Source organism: Crocodylus siamensis, chromosome 11 (assembly GCF_052110815.1).
Source record: "Crocodylus siamensis isolate JL-2025a chromosome 11, ASM5211081v1, whole genome shotgun sequence".
NCBI classification, from domain to species: Eukaryota; Metazoa; Chordata; order Crocodylia; family Crocodylidae; genus Crocodylus; species Crocodylus siamensis.
Window position 1 is genome coordinate 30,225,493 of NC_143405.1, and position 15,872 is coordinate 30,241,364.

A 15,872-nucleotide genomic window follows, 5' to 3' on the forward strand; every position below is an offset into this window, starting at 1 on the left:
ATTTTTTAATTGGCATGAAGAAGCTTTCAAAAGACATCAAGAATCTCAAACTCGGAGTCTTAAGGACTCCCAAGAGAAACTGAAATCTCAGATAAAAGAATTAAAACAGAAAAGTGCACCAAAAGAGAAGCCCCCCATCAATAGTACCATCAGCACCAAAACAACTTTATCCACAAATAACTGAGAATGAATATGCAGAAGATAGTATAGATTTTCTTAATGTGCCACCCCCATATCAGTCCCAGGCACAATCTGAACGTGAAGAAGTCCAAAGTAACCAAATAGACTCTTCCAGCAGGATTAGCCCACCTCATCAGGAAACTATCACTCAACAACCGTCACCTGCCCCAGGGGCATGCCCACGTCCACCAGAGGCAGGGCGTCTGTCTCCTGAACACTCAACCCTCGTCTCTTGTTTAAGGTCTGGTACCCAGTATGGTCCAGCCCCTTCTTTAAAATCTAAAAAGGCTCAGCTTATGCCTTTACACCAACTTCCAGGGCAAGGTCCAAATGGGGAAACTGCAATCACAGTCCCTGCCCCCTGGACCCTAGGAAATCTCTGAAACCTTGTTAAACAATTTCCCAACATCAGGTAGGAACCCCAGAAATTTAGAGATGAATTGGAAACTGTAATCCGTTCTTATAATCCAACATGGGCAGATTTGAACCAATTAATGAGAAGTATTCTGCCCTCTGAGGTCCGCAACCGCCTCATTGCACAGGCTACTTGGCCTACTCAAGACCCTGGAATAGGAGATCACTTAGCAGATACCTGACGACACCTCCTTGAGGCTGTGCTTAAAATTTGCTCCAGGAAAACTGACTGGCCAAAATACATAACTGTAAACAAAATAAAGGAGAATCCCCAGCAGACTACATGGACCGCTTGAAACTAGTATTTGAAAGACATTCTGGTATTGAAAATGCAGCTGAAACTGCCCCAGAAGCAGTTGCTTCTGCTTTTGTCCACGGACTTCTTTCTAAAGTCCAGAAACAGTTGTGCACAATTGCTGTAGGTTGGCAGACTAAGCCACTTGCAGAACTAGTCATCATTGCAAATCATTGTACAACCTGCCAGGAAAAGAAAAAGGAATCCATGGAAACTAAGCTATGTCATTACAATTACAGACTTTAGGTAAGGGCAGAAGCCGAGGTTTCCATCAAGGACAGTTCAGAGGCAGGGGACGTGGTTGTGGGATGGGACGAGGAAGATTTCAGTCCCAAAACAATGACAGTTGTCATTATTGTGGCCAACCAGGACACTGGAAGGCTCAATGTCCTCACCAGCCTGGCCAGCTTGGAATGATGTTTAATCTGTCACCACCTCCTCCCACTCAATTCTCTGTCCCCAATCAGGGAGCCTCCTGTTAGACCAGCCTGAGGAATAGTAACATCATCACAGCCCCACGTCTCCCACTTAATCAAGATGATCCCTTCGTTTCCTGCGTGATAAATGGCATCTCCACAAAATGTTTAGCAGACACCTGTGCAAGCCGCTCTACTCTTCCAGCTGAAGAATTTTCCACAACTCCTCTCTTCTCTGCTATTGTAAATGCTGTAGGAATTTCAGATCAAATAGTTCCTCATCCTGTTTCCCAACCATTACATGTTTTTCTTAGTCCTGTTTCTGATCAACATGCCTTTCTCCTTAATCCTTATTCTCCTGTTAATTTATTAGGCAGAGATTTGCTTTGTAAACTCGGCTGTACTATCTATTGCTCTCCTAATGGTGTTCATTTACATGTCCCCTGTGATATAATAGCTGTACTTGCTGCTTTAGCTAGCTCACCTCTTAAGCCTGAGTTCCCATATCTTTTTGTGTTGCAAGAAGAAATCATAAAAGCTGTCCCTTCGTTTCTCTGGTCCCAGCATACTAATGAAGTAGGACAAATCCATACTGCCCAGCTTGTAAAAATTAGATTAAAACCAGCTAAGCCTTTACCCAAAGTTGCTCAATAGCCTGTCTATCCAGAAGCCAAAGAAGGGATACACCCTGTTATAACTGGCCTTTTAAACCAAGGTATCATTGTCCTGACTAATAGCCCTTGTAAGACGCCCATTCTTCTTGTAAAAAAACCTAAAAAGAATACTTATCGCTTTGTACAAGACCTCCGTGCAGTAAATTCTGCAGTTTTACCTACTTTTCCTGTTGTACCAAATCCAGCTACTAGCTTGTCCTGTATTCCTCCTAATGCTTATTATTTTTACTGTTGTTGACTTGTGTTCTACATTTTTCTCTATTCCTATACACCCTGATAGCCAGTTTCTCTTTTCATTTACCTATCAAGGACTTCAGTATACCTGGACGCGATTGTCCCAGGGCTATGCTGAATCCCCTTCTCTTTTTTTCCTCAAATTCTGAAGAAAGATCTAGACGGTATTCTATTTAAAAAAAAATCTGTGCTTGTGCAATATGTTGATGATTTGCTCTTGGCATCTACCTCCCTTAAAGCCTGTAAAAACAAAGAAGGCAGCACATCCCCCACCTTGGAGACCATTTGTAAATTTACAATTAGTTTTTACTCAAATGCAGAAATGTTGTTCTTATGAATATGCTCTTGTTATTGTATGTATGTTTTCTGGAGGGTAGATGCCTACCCATGTGCAAAAACTGACACCCTCACTGCAAGCAAAAAGTTGCTCAGAGACTTTATTCCAAGGTTTGGTATTCCTTTATCCCTAAACTCTAACAGAGGAACTCATTTTACTGGACCGATAATGAAAGAAGTCTGCAAAGTCCTGCAGATCCAACAGAACTTTCACTGCCCATACCATCCACAGGCCTCGGGCCAAGCGGAACGCCAAAATGGTATTCTGAAAAATAAACTGGCCAAAATTTGTGCTGAGACTCACCCCAAATGGCCAGATGAGTATGAGATCTACTGCCAACCGAAAGACTGGGCTTAGCCCATATGAAATTCTAATGGGAAGACCCATGAGGCTCCCTGCCTCGCCACCTGTTGCCTCCCACTTTTGCGATATACATTCATTTGATGATACCATTCTGGACTATTGTAAGGCACTAATGAAGTGTGTTAAGGCCTTTCATTCACAGGTACAGGCAGCTCTCCCCAAAGAACCAGATGAGCCGTGCCATTTTATCCTGCCTGGAGATTGGGTCCATATAAAAGTCCATCAACAAAAGTGATCGCTGGAAAGGCCCATTCCAGGTACTCCTGACCACCAACACTGCAATAAAGTGTCAAGGACTCCAGACATGGATTCATGCTTCACACAGTAAGAAAACATCAGCCCCGTTAGACCCAGAGTCTCCTCCATACCAATTCTGTAATCAGCCTCCACAAACTGGTAGTGAGCCTAGCACCTGCCAGCAGGAGAGCTCAAGACCAGTAGTGAGCCAAGCGCCTACTGGTGAAGAGGATTTGCCACTACAGAGCGAGGAGGATGTGCCCCAACGCCCCCACTCTGCCCTTCGGGACAGAGCAAAGGCCTCTACCTACTTCCTGGTTCCCAAGGTGGAGTTGGTTAGTCGTGATTTAGGTAGTTCTCAGTATTTCTTTTTGGGCCATCTTATATGAACTTGACTCATCAGTTATGAGAAACTCTGTAAACCAAACTACACTTCTGCACTGACAAAGAAGATCATTTCATGAAAATATGTTCTTGTCTTTAGTTAATCAAACTGGGATAGATTTAAATGTCTCTCGTTCTTGGATATGTAGTCATGTCCCTATCTGTTCTACCGGAAGGATACCCATGATACTGGTACCCTTGAATGCAACTCAGATGTTAGCGCCTTACTATTCAGATTTTCATGGAAACAAAACTTGGCAGAATATAAGTTGCAACCAGTCTGACTATGTACGATTAGCATATGCCACCCCTGGAAAGTTCTGTTGGACCTGTAATGGATCTCGTGTTGCAGGAGGAGTCAGTAAGTGCGAGGTAGAATTTAAAATAAATGGTGCTTGGTTTTCTAATGGTTCCTGGATATCTAACTACTCCCCTGCAGGTCAATTTTCAGGCTATTATTCACAATGGATGATGTCCCCATGCTATAACACAGGTGGATATACTGTATTAGCTGGTCACTATTTTGTGTGTGAAAATTAAGGCCTATAAAAATCTTCCCTCCAGTTGGGAGAGGAACATGCTGTGTCTCCGCAGCATATCCTGCATTTACTATTAGATCTCACTTACCTAAAGGAAGAATTCGCAATGTTTGTGAAATAACAGAAAAATCAAAGGTTTTGGGGTATAATGTTCCCCAGCTATGGCGCAGACCTAGCTATGTCCGAGATAAAAAAAGTTGCAGCATCTCTGAAAAAGATTGCTAATGCTACTGCTGATAGTTTTAATAAAATAAATACAGAAATGAAGGAAATAAGGCAAATGACATTGCAAAACCAACTTGCATTAGATTATATACCAGCCAGCAAAGGAAGAGTCTGTGCTTTAATAGGTAAAGAATGTTGTACTTATATTCCTGATAATTCAGAAGAAATCCAGGATTTAAGTAAACATATTCTAAAAGCAGCAGCTAAATTGCATGAATCAGATGATTGGAATTTGAGTTCTTGGTTTAGCTCTATTTTCAGTTCCTTAGGCTGTATCATCATTCATAGTTTGTTGACATTGTTTGTTATTTTTATTGGAGTATGCCTAGTATTTATGATAGTACAATGTTGCTTAAGATGTGCTACCAAGCAAATGCAGAATAGTCCATCAACCAGAACCGAAGTATATAATTTGTATGTTGAAATAGCAGAAAGTAAAAAGAAAGAAAAACTAGAAGTTAGAAGGCTAATGGCTATAAATATCTAACTTGATAAGGAAGGAACGTGGTAATATTTAACTCTGCTCCTAACTTAACTAAGAAAACAGACAGAGACCAGAGGTGCTGATACTGCATATTGCAGTTAAATGTTCTGAGATAAGGAACCCTGCATGCGTTGTTTTTGTCTTGATATATTACCCTGTGTACGGCTGTTAAGTTTATTTTTCTCTCTGAGAAACCAGAAACTGATAACTATTTCTATTAGCATAACGTTTCACTCTGCTTTAAGTAAACTGCCTGTATGTCTGTGTGTGTTAGATCAGTGATTTACTGTCCAAGGTCGTATTTTTTTCTCTCTCTGTCTTAAGTATAAATATACTTGTAAACTTATAGTTTGAGAAATCCTTTGAAACAGACAAGTGGGCGATTCCTCTTGCTGTATGAAATTCTCCCTGTGATCACAGTATAGCCCTAAATAAAGAAAAGCTGGCTCTGTCAGTTCTGATTCAACCACAACGCGAAGTTTGATTTCTTCCACATAGGCAAAAAAAAGCCGACAACATTAATTTTCTTTTTATCCGTGACAATACAATCTGTGACTGATATATTGGTGCACCTTTAGACGGGCTCTCCAATTTTGTTTGCCCAGGGCCATAATAAATCTTAATTCGCCTCACCTCTGTTCTCAGGTCCAGGGCCCTATATGACTTGCCCAGACCACATAGAAAAATTGCAGTTTAGCAGGATATTGAATTAGACCAGTGAAGGTGTCAAGCTAGTAGTCTAATCAACCAGACTATTTTTCCTCATTCCAAAAAAGCATCTATCATCAGTCCTCCAAGTTCCTTATACCAGCCAATGATAAGTTATGTCAAAGGTCAGCAACCTTCTGCTGAAGCAGGCTCGAGCTTGCAAACCTACCCTTTTTCCAGGCTGCAAACCTCTACCCCTTCTCCCACTCCAAACAGCCAGCTGTAAAATAACCAGCCCTTCTGCAGCAAGGATAACCTCAGCCCCAACAGAGCAGCAGGCTCTGAAGCAGAAGGAAATGCTGTGGAGGAAACAGATGGCAAGGTGCAGTTCTGTGACACTGATCGCCTGTGGTGGACCGAAGCTCTTCATGGGTCAGATCCAGCCCACGGGCTGTAGGTTGTCAATTTCCAAGTTACGTCCTTTAAAATCTGAATGAGTCACTTCTTCTGATGTAAAGTCCCCTGGCAACTCCATAAATTAAATGATACAGTGTTTCTATGAGGGCACTTTGAAGCATTTTAAGCCCTGTAACCAACACAACAATTCACTTCTAAAGTTTAAACTGTTTCCAGGAGTGCTGTCTCAGAACCCTCCAGTAAATAAGAATCTCTTTTAGATACAATAAGAAGATAGATGAAAAGGATACATTCATAAATCCATTTAAAGAAAGGGGGGGGGGGCACAGCAAAAATATCAGGCATTTGATAGACAGAAATAGATGCAAGCAGATCAGATACCAAGGAGCTGCTGACTGAAGGGCAGTTAACAGCAGAAGCACTGAGAAAAGCCGTTACTCCTACTGAGAAAATGTTTTAAAAGCTAATCATCTCAAAAGAAACTCTGCAACATAAAAGAAAGCAGAGCAAAGTATCTACCTTTGGTAGGCACTCCAATCCAGTTTAAGTAGCGTGTCAACTTCTTAGAGATATAGGTTTTCCCTCTGGCTGGGAGGCCCACCATGACAATCAACGTAGGACAATTGGTCATACATACTGACAGAAAGAAAAATAAAAAAAGTGTTTACAATTAATATTGACACAAAGCAAAATCTCAAACAACAAAAGAACATTATAATATGTATACCTTTAAAGAAGTAGCTGTTCAAGCAACCCATGCACTCTAGATTTTTCTATGTCAGTGCTCTGTGTATGCCATTCAAAATCTTCCCTGACATAGTGGGTACAAAAGGACTGTGTTTCAAAACTGTGCACAGTTTCAACAGCAAGCATGTAGGAGTAGTGCAATTCTGGATATCTGTAAGTGCTATGTGTGTAAGAGACAAGAAACTTACCGATCTGCACTCACCTACAAAACAAATAAAAACATTTTATGATACTGTGCACCTCAGGTTAGCACTTAAAAGAATGGTTGAAAGGATACAAAGAGGTTTACAGAGTTTAATTTGATTTTTTAGGCCTTCCTAAATAGCAAAACTTCATCCCTGACCATGATCTCTTTTTCTGTTTTACAAGTGAATATCAAATTAACATGACTGCTGTGGCTGTACATATCTAGGAGTTGCTTGTCATACCAAATCATCCCTTTCACCACTACAAACACCAACACAACTCTGGAAACAGCACTTGTGTTGACTGCTGTTGTCCAAACAGCAGACAAATCAACAGCTTGAAATCCTGAATGACCTAGAACGGGGTTTTCAACCTTTTTTAATAAGTGTACCCCTTCTGACTCAGTTTCAGGTCCTGTACTTCCTTATATTTTTTTTCTTGGTTTTGTTTTGTTTTTTTGTTTTGTTGGGGGGGGGCAGATTGAGGCCCTCACGGTGTAGGAAGCAGCGGGGCTGGGGCAGACACTGCGCAGCCCAGGCAGGGCGGGGTGTGGAATGAAGCCGCAAGTGGTTTGTTTGGGAGGGTGTGGGGAGATGGCAGCTCCCACTGCTACGCATACCCCGGGAGGGCATGGGGGGCATGTGCCCTCAGATCTGCACATGGGGCGGGCTGGCTTGCCCCAGTGGTGGGAGAGGGAGTGGGGCTCGACCAGGGCATGGGACTGAGCTGTGTGGGGTGAGGCAGCTCCCACTGCTACACCACCCCCAGGTTCTGCATGGCGCAGGGCCAAGTAGGCTGTGGCCAGGACAGCACCGGGCTCTTTCTGGCAGGGGCTGTGTGGTGGCGCTGGCAGGGGGGCTACAGGAGGGGCTGCAGCAACTCCAGAAGTTGCCGTAGTGCTTCCAACCCCCTCCCAGTGCTGCTGCTGCAGCCCAGCCCCCACTGCCCTGCCAGGAACAGCCAGGTGTAGCCCCAGCCCACCCTATGTGCAGATCCGGGGGCATGGCTCCCCCATGCCCTTCCAGGGTGCACATAGTGGCGGTGCTGGGAGGGGGGGACAGCTCACACACAGTGGCCACCACCACCAACTAGTGGCTGAGGGTGGAAGCCCAGCAGCCAATCAGGACAGTGAGCTGGGGTGGGAGGCCAGGGAAGTGTTGCAATGTACAGTGTGGGGCCAGTGGCTCCCAGTGCACCCCTCCCCTGCGTAAGAGGCAAACATGTTGAAGAGAGGCCACCGCCATGCCCCAAGGCACACTCCATCCCCACCCACCCACCCACACTTACCCCTAAAGACCTTTCTGAGTACTCCCAGTTGACAGCCCCTGACCTAGAATGCTATGTTTATAAATTTCCCAGAGGAGTCTCAGATTCAAAGATACAATCTCATGAAATTATATATATTTAAGCAAGTTAAATTTAGGGGCTGAAAACCTTGAGGTATTCCTTTCAATGGGCAGTGAGTCTCAACCAGGGTGATGCAAGATCCTCTTATGGGTGCCACTGAGTGCCATACAATATTAGCACTCTTAGGTGTGAATCATGTGTAGGTGTTTGTACAAGATAAACTCAGAGATTTCAACAGAAATCCATAGCATTAAAAAATCTGACCTGTTGTTGTAATTTGTGCATTTTTCCCCATTTTGTTTAAAAATACGTCTCCAGTCACATTATTGTTTATGCATAGTATTAATGTAGTTTTGAAATAAGGTGTTGCTAAATTCAGAACAGTTATGAAGGGGTGCCATAGGTCTAGAAAGATTGAGAACCACTTTTATAAAGGGTACAGTAGCATGAATTTAGGTACCTTCTTTGCAACCATCACTGCTACAAGTGCACGTTTATAATACAATGCTGCCTAAAAAGAAAATACATATTTAAGTGGTCCATAGTTTCTTAACAGAAAAGTTTTAGGACCTCCTGAATTCATTTGCATGTGGTGAGCACATCAAGTGTCTTCCTTGATGGGGGGAAAATTCCACTTCAGAAGATAATTCCCAATATTCAGAAAGAAAAGAAGTCCTTCCTCTGTGCACCACCCTCCCCCCACTCCAACGACTGCTCATAGGCTGAAGGGCCCCAGTAAACTTACAGCTTGCTACTGACCAGCCAGGAGACAAAAAAGATGCCATATTTAAAATCAGGGTTTCTGACTACCTGCAGATCAGGAGCGAGCAGCAAGGCCCCTGCCGAGGGGGTGGGTCACACAGGAGAAACTGCAAGATTACAGGAGCTGTTGCGCAGCCCATTTCTGCCATGAATTCAGTAGGTCGCTATATATAATCTTTAGTTTTAGGAAGCTGACTTCGGGGGTTTTGTCTTGCAGCAGCTCTCTTAAGTCCTATGCAATTACTGCTTATTTCAGTTGTCTTGCATAAAAACACTAGAAGAGGCTATTAGCAAGTCAGTAAAATATATCAAAGTACAACAGAAAAAAACCTGTAAAAGACACCATTTTTCTTCTAGGATGCTACAGGTAATCACCCCACACTTTTCCACTTCATTCTATTTCTAACCTTACTAACCCCAAGGCCCTTGGAAAGCATTAAAATAATGGTGTGATTGGAGTCTGAGGAATTTGATGCCCCATCTCAAAAACTACACATGTGCATGGCAGAAAAGACCATGTCTGGGACAGGTCATAAAATTCCTCAGATTTCAACTATGCAACTACCAGGGCCAAACCAGGATCTGGGCTGCCCCAAGTGGATTCTGAAGATTGGGCAATGGATGACTTTGTCCCAGACCCCAGGGACTGCCCTGTACTTTATCCCCACGTTCAGCTGAGAATCAGTCAGGCACACAGCAGCTTCAGGTTTGAAAACCATGTATACAGTCTAGCTCTCCCAGATCTCAGGTTCCCACATCCCAGACTTTTAAACAGCATAAGTGCACCCCAACTGCAAGCAACACTTTTATACCTGAGTTGACCTTGTGCAGGGGCAGGGGGTGGTTGGTTCCTGGACCCCAAAACTGCCCCACATGCAATTTCTAAACTCAGCTGAAGCTTTGGATCAGGCACAAAGCAGCCCTGGGTCCCAGTTCAGATACTCAGTTAAGCATTGTGACTGATCAGGCATAGGGCAGACCCAGGGTCCAAGACACAGAGGCTTCTTAGGATCAGCTGTTCTGTCCTAGACTCTGGATCTACCCCATGCCCAATCTCAATGCCCAACTCAGGATCAGGAATCCAGCACAGAGCAGCCCTGAGTCTAGCACATGCCACACATTCAGTTTAAAGCATAATACAACCCAGCCACAAAGATGTTCCACACTGAATGGAACATCTATCATTTAAATGGAATATTAAATGTGGAACAACTGGCTGATTTGTAGTTTTACTGCATCATAATTGGCTAAATCATGGCATGTTACATTTTATGGCACAATTAACATGTTAATTAACCTAAGCTGCAGAAGGGAAGGGACTGGGGGAAAAGAGTTTGTGGAACTGCAGGGGGTCGAGGGAGAGGTTACAGTATTTTGCTGTCAACCTTTATAGCAAGTCCTCTGTTGGGAGTCAGGAGGGGTAACAACTGTTACAACATTATTGCCATGAAAAATATCAAAGTGATCCCACAACTTTTAAGATAGGTGTCATTCTGGCTAGCAAATGGAAGTGGACCAATACATTGGTATGATATCGGTTTAATACCAATATAAAGAAAATTGGCTGTACCGGAAATTGGCCCGATGGAGCTCATAATTTGGCCAATAAATGTAAGTGCATGCATGCAGCTGCAGCACAGCACTCAGGCAGCAAGGAGCAGAGCCTGGCAGAATGGAGAGGTGCCTCCAGCTGGTAAATTCGTTGTGGTGGAAGTGGAGGGGGGGGAAGGGGCATGGTAGGGGGCAGATCAACCCCTCCCCTTGCAGTGAGGGAGACAAGGGCAGGGGCAGGCTGTGGGACTGAGGCGCGGCTCATCGGGGGAGAGCAGTTCCCACCGTTGCTTGCATCCCAGGAGGGAGGGGTGGTGGGGCATGTGCCCCTCAGATCTGTGCGGGGCAAGCTGCAGCTGTAGGCTAGAGCTGGGCTCTTCTCACCAGGGGCTGGGCTCAGAGCAGGAGCTATACAGGGGGCTGCAACCACCCCAAATTTCACTGTACCTCCCTCCCAGGCCTGCCACCACCACAGGCCCGGCACAACCCCGGCTCTTCCCAGCTGAACCTCCACCTCCTCCCACACGGGGCATGGGATGGAGGCGCGGCTTGCAGGGGGAAGGCAGCTTCCTCCCAGCACTGCCACAGACAGGCAGAGGCATTGGGAAGGAGCTACAGTGAAATCTCAGGTGACTGCAGCCCCCTCCACAGCCCCCAATCCAAGCCCAGCCACTGCTGAGAAGAGTCCAGCCCCAGCCTGCCTGCTCACCCTGTGCAGATCCAGGGGGCACACTCCCCCCCCCGCCAGGGTACAAGCAGTGGTTGGAGCCATCCCCCCCCTATGAGCTGCACCTCCATCCCACACCCTGCCCCGCTGGGCAGCCCCTGCCCTACCCCCTCCTTCACTGTGGGGGAGGGTTGATCTTCCCCCCTCCCCTCCTACCACAACAGATTTACCAACTGGAGGCAGCTCTCCATGCTACACTGAAAATGGGATAGGCATTGGACAATATGCCTCCTTTAAAAAAAATCAGCTATCAGTATTGGCCCCAAAAATCTCTATCAGTGAACCCCTACTAGCAAATTAAAGGTTCTGCACGTGTAATACACAGCTTGACTTTTAAATAGCCAGGAAAAGCACTGGCACGCAAACCGTACAAAATATGGTAAGCAACTGATTGCAGAGAAATACTTACAATGCTGCCTCAGGTCAACATGTCCTGTAAACTGTAAGGGTTTCTGTTTTCTGAACAAAAGTTAGCACTGATAGGTCAAGTATTGTTAACGTACATGACTTCAAAAAAATCTTATTCTAGTCTTACATCTGTCTAGGTCCAAATAAGCAATGCAAATTCAGCTTCTTTTCAAAGTAACCCATAGAACACTTAGAGACTTATGATAGTACTTTATATAAACACCACCTGTCCTCCTGCTGAACCAGCAGAAAACTAATCTTTGTTGTTACTTTATTTGTAACAAGCCATTGTTTAGAAATTTGCAACACTATTACTTCACTAAAATGCATTTACAGGCAGTCCTCAGACTTACGACAATCGGTTCCTGAAAACAGCATCTTAAGTCAAAACATTGTAACTTGGGACCAATTTTCTCATAAGAAACAATGTTATAAATGGGGGATTGGTTCCTGAACCAAGGCCCGATACCCTATTTTCACTAAAAATGCCCCAGAATTTTGTACTCGATCAATTATATGACTAATATAGCTACATTAATGCATTTATATTGTAAATAGTAATCATATTGATTTGGAAGGACTTCAAGGTGATTTTGCTGGACTTTTTGAGAGGCTCTTGGTTGGTGTAACAGGAGGCCTTCTCGGGGCCGATCTACCAACACCCCACCCACCTGTTCTGAGTCAACCACCTGTCTTCTTTCCTGCCATGCCTTGATGGTAATTAATTATGCTTCTTGCATCCATAGATGCTTCTCAAGCAAATCCTGGGATGTCATTCTCCCACTGTACTCGGCCTTGGTGAGGTCGCAGCTGGAGTACTGCATCCAGTTTTGGGGTCCACAATTCAAAGAGGATGTGGAGAAGCTTGAGAGAGTCCAAAGAAGAGCCACGTGCATGATCAGAGGTCAGGAAAACAGACCTTATGATGACAGCCTGAGAGCCATGGGGCTCTTTAGCCTGTAAAAGCGCAGGCTCAGGGATGATCTGATGGCCACCTATAGGTTTATCAGGGATGACCACCGGATCTGGGGGAACGTTTGTTCACCAGAGCGCCCCAAGGGATGCTGAGGTCAAACAGTCAGAAACTACTGCGAGACCGTTTCAGGCTGGACATAAGGAAGAATTTCTTTACTGTCCAAGCCCCCAAGGTCTGGAACAGCCTGCCATCGGAGGTGGTTCAAGCACCTACATCGAACACCTTTCAAGAGTAAATTGGATGTTTATCTTGCTGGGATCCTATGACTCCCGCTGACTTCCTGCCCTTCGAGCAGGGAACTGGACTCTATGATCTTCTGAGGTCCCTTCCAGCCCTAATGTCTATGAAATCTATTAAAACGAATTAGTTTGTTAATTAGGCAGGAGGCCTAATCTATGAAATCTAATTAGTATGCTAATTAGGCAAGAGGCTGCCCATTTCTCACCCTGATGCCAGGGGACGCTATCTGCGGCTCTGTTCCTCCCCTGCACCATAGCCTAAGCCTCACAGATGGCATCCACTAGTTGTTAACATCACCGGCCCCACACTAGGCCCCAGAATCCTCCAGTTCAGACCCCAACTGGATCCCTTCACTCAGGCAGCCTACTTCACCTTCCTTTGCAGCTGCCTAGCTCCCTGATCTGTTCCTCCTTATGGGTGTGGTCCCCCTGGGACCTTTGGCTACACTGGCCCTGGCCTCACCTCCAGGCCAGTCAGAACCCCAGGCTCCCAGCTTGGGTGTCCATTACAGTGGGGCCCTGGCCCTTTGACCCTTCTGGTCCTGGCCCCAGCATTGACCAGTTGAGGGATTCTAAGACTGGCTTCTGAGTCTATAGCCCTCTCTCTCTCAGGTCTACCTCCCTGACCCTTCTATGGGGTAACCCACCAGGTTGTGGGAGCTAGGGTTATTAAAGAGCCCCAGGGGCCCACCTTTCACCAGGGTGGTAACTGGCCTGGCATTTCCTGGGGACTCCTACGCCATTGAGAACCCTACCAGGCCACCCACTCCCAGCAGAGTGCAGTTTTAGGTCATGCCCAGGGCCAGGAGCCTCCAAGCCATCCCCTACAACTCCTGCTATTACCTCCAGGATGTTCTAAACAGCCTTGCAGCCAGGCAATGTTACTGCCTGGCCTGTCAGCAGCAAAATGCTGTTTATATGGGTGGCCAGAGATCTAAAATGGCCGCCGCAATCAAGCACCTGCTGGCTGCTTGGCTGGGCCCTTAAAGCAGCAGGCACAAGCAGTGTCCTGCCACAGTTGGACTTTTTCAACGGTTCTTGGCTGGAGTCTTCTCAGGAATCTTGGCTGTAGGTTCTTCTGGAGTCTTGTCTGCTTTCTTAAAGTGTCCAAGGAAGTTTAGACAGATGTTCTCCATGGAAATGAGCGACACGGCGAACATTGTAAGGTCGAAACTGATGTCATAAAGTTGAAACAGGGTGTCAATTTATAAACGTTGTAAGTGCAAAATGTTGTAACCTGAAACATTGTAAATTGAGAACTGCCTGTATTTCACATTAGAGCCAAAAGTATATGTTGTGGCACTGTTTCAAAGCTAAGCTAGAATACTGAACAGTCTGTCCTTACTGAAAGGAATTTAATACCCCTCCAGTGGACAAGAACTTGTGAAACTAGAGAAGAGGGTTGTTTTTTCCACAAGGTTATATATTGTGTAACAATTGCCTACTGCCACATCCCACCCCAGCCAGACACTGAAAATGAATTAATGATGTTTTCAGTTAAGTTAACAGACTTTGTCTTAGGTGCCATATGTCCAGCTTGTTCCAAAGCTGAAGTTTATGAATCTCCTGCTGCCTGCTTTAGACTTTGGGTCAGGTTTTAGACTTTGACATTAAAAATGTATTTAGACAGGCAGGTACTGTTCATTTACTTCATCCCCATACTCCCAAAAGAGACAGGGTAGAATGTGTAGAACTAATCTCTTTTAAGAATCACTACTCTACAGCTATTCTGCCTGGTTTATGCCTTTTCCCCACTTAAATCCCTTCACTGATTTCCTATGTGACACTAAATAAATGAAATACTACACACACACACACACACACGTGCGCGCCCTAAAGAGCTCTCATAATAAGCTGTCAATACATCTTATTCTTTTTTCAAAAAAAATTACATGTTTAAAGTGCTATGTGAATACCCAATACAAGAGTTCTGCCTTTCTAAATTCTAATTTTTAAGAAAAAGTAACATATTGGATCAGTTTTATTAAAAAGTAGTCCTGGAAAAATTCAATTTAAAGAAACTTGACTTCTATTACCTTTGTTCTACAACCTAAACAATCAAATTTTCCAAAAATACTCAAAAGTACAGCTGTAATATATTCTACTGTTTCCAGTTAATGCTCAATCTTAAGTCATCTCCAAGATGCACAGAACTTATCAGAAGGCTTTCAAAACAGACCACGAAAAAAGGTTTGTTTGTTTGTTTGGGGGGACTACATCAATAAACAACTAACTACTGCCTACAGTGTAGTGTTAGCCCTCTACTTTAGCCAAAGTGTCATTTAAATGCATTTCAAAAACAGTTTAGTGAATCCAACATTTTAGAAGCCCTCTTTTTTTTAACACTAAGTTAACTCATTTGGTCCTTTGTCTAACCTAAACCTCAACAGATTTTTACTCCTTTCAATACCCTCAACTTAAAAACTATGGCCACTGACAGATGTGAGGGAGCAGGGGGGCTGGGAAGGAATGTGCTTTACCAAAAGCAGTAGCAGGTTAGTTTGACTCAGCTCTATATAGACTGGGCACTTCAGCAGGCCTTTCTGGCACTTATCTAAAGCTGATTCAATCAGCTATTAGATAAAAGTGCCCAAAAAGCCCCACTAAAGCAACTGATCTCTACAGACATTGAGAAAGCCAGGTGCAGCTAACACACTGCCTCTTCTGGGCCTGTGTTGGGCTCAGCATGGGAGTGCACCAAGTTTAAAATACAGCATCATTTTAGTTTTTTTCCCCCATGCCTGCAAGCAGCCAACAACAATAGTGTCTCTATCAAATTCTACTGAGTTATAAGACCTAGTGTCTTCCACCCCACTGGGCACATCCACATGAGCACGCCTATGTCTCTCTCACCCTGGTGTTGAAGCATGCTGCTTGCCCAGGCAGCATGCCAGCTGCAGGGAACTGGACCCAGGCTCCAGCCTGTAAGAAGGGGGCAGGGGGGACTAGATGAAGGGGGAGGGACCATGGGAGGACCCCGCCAGCCCCACCTGCTCCCCCAGTCCCTGATTGCTGCCCATCCCCATCCCCTGCCCACTCCCCTCAAACACCCCACCCCCGATCACTGCCTCACCCAGCCCCA

The 15,872-nt window shown here is 44.9% G+C and overlaps 1 protein-coding gene across 5 annotated transcripts in view; it reads right to left on the minus strand.

Moving 5' to 3' along the window:
• Positions 1-15,872, minus strand: part of PFKFB4 (6-phosphofructo-2-kinase/fructose-2,6-biphosphatase 4) — a 109,232-nt gene that overhangs the window by 50,468 nt on the left and 42,892 nt on the right. For 4 of the 5 annotated variants that reach the window (XM_090022802.1, XM_090022800.1, XM_090022799.1 and 1 more), the window contains exon 2: positions 6,367-6,483. The exons of the other annotated variant lie outside the window; for it this stretch is intronic. In XM_090022802.1, the coding sequence (XP_089878928.1) occupies positions 6,367-6,483 (117 nt within the window). The remainder of the gene's footprint in view (positions 1-6,366; positions 6,484-15,872) is intronic. 5 annotated transcript variants of the gene reach the window in all.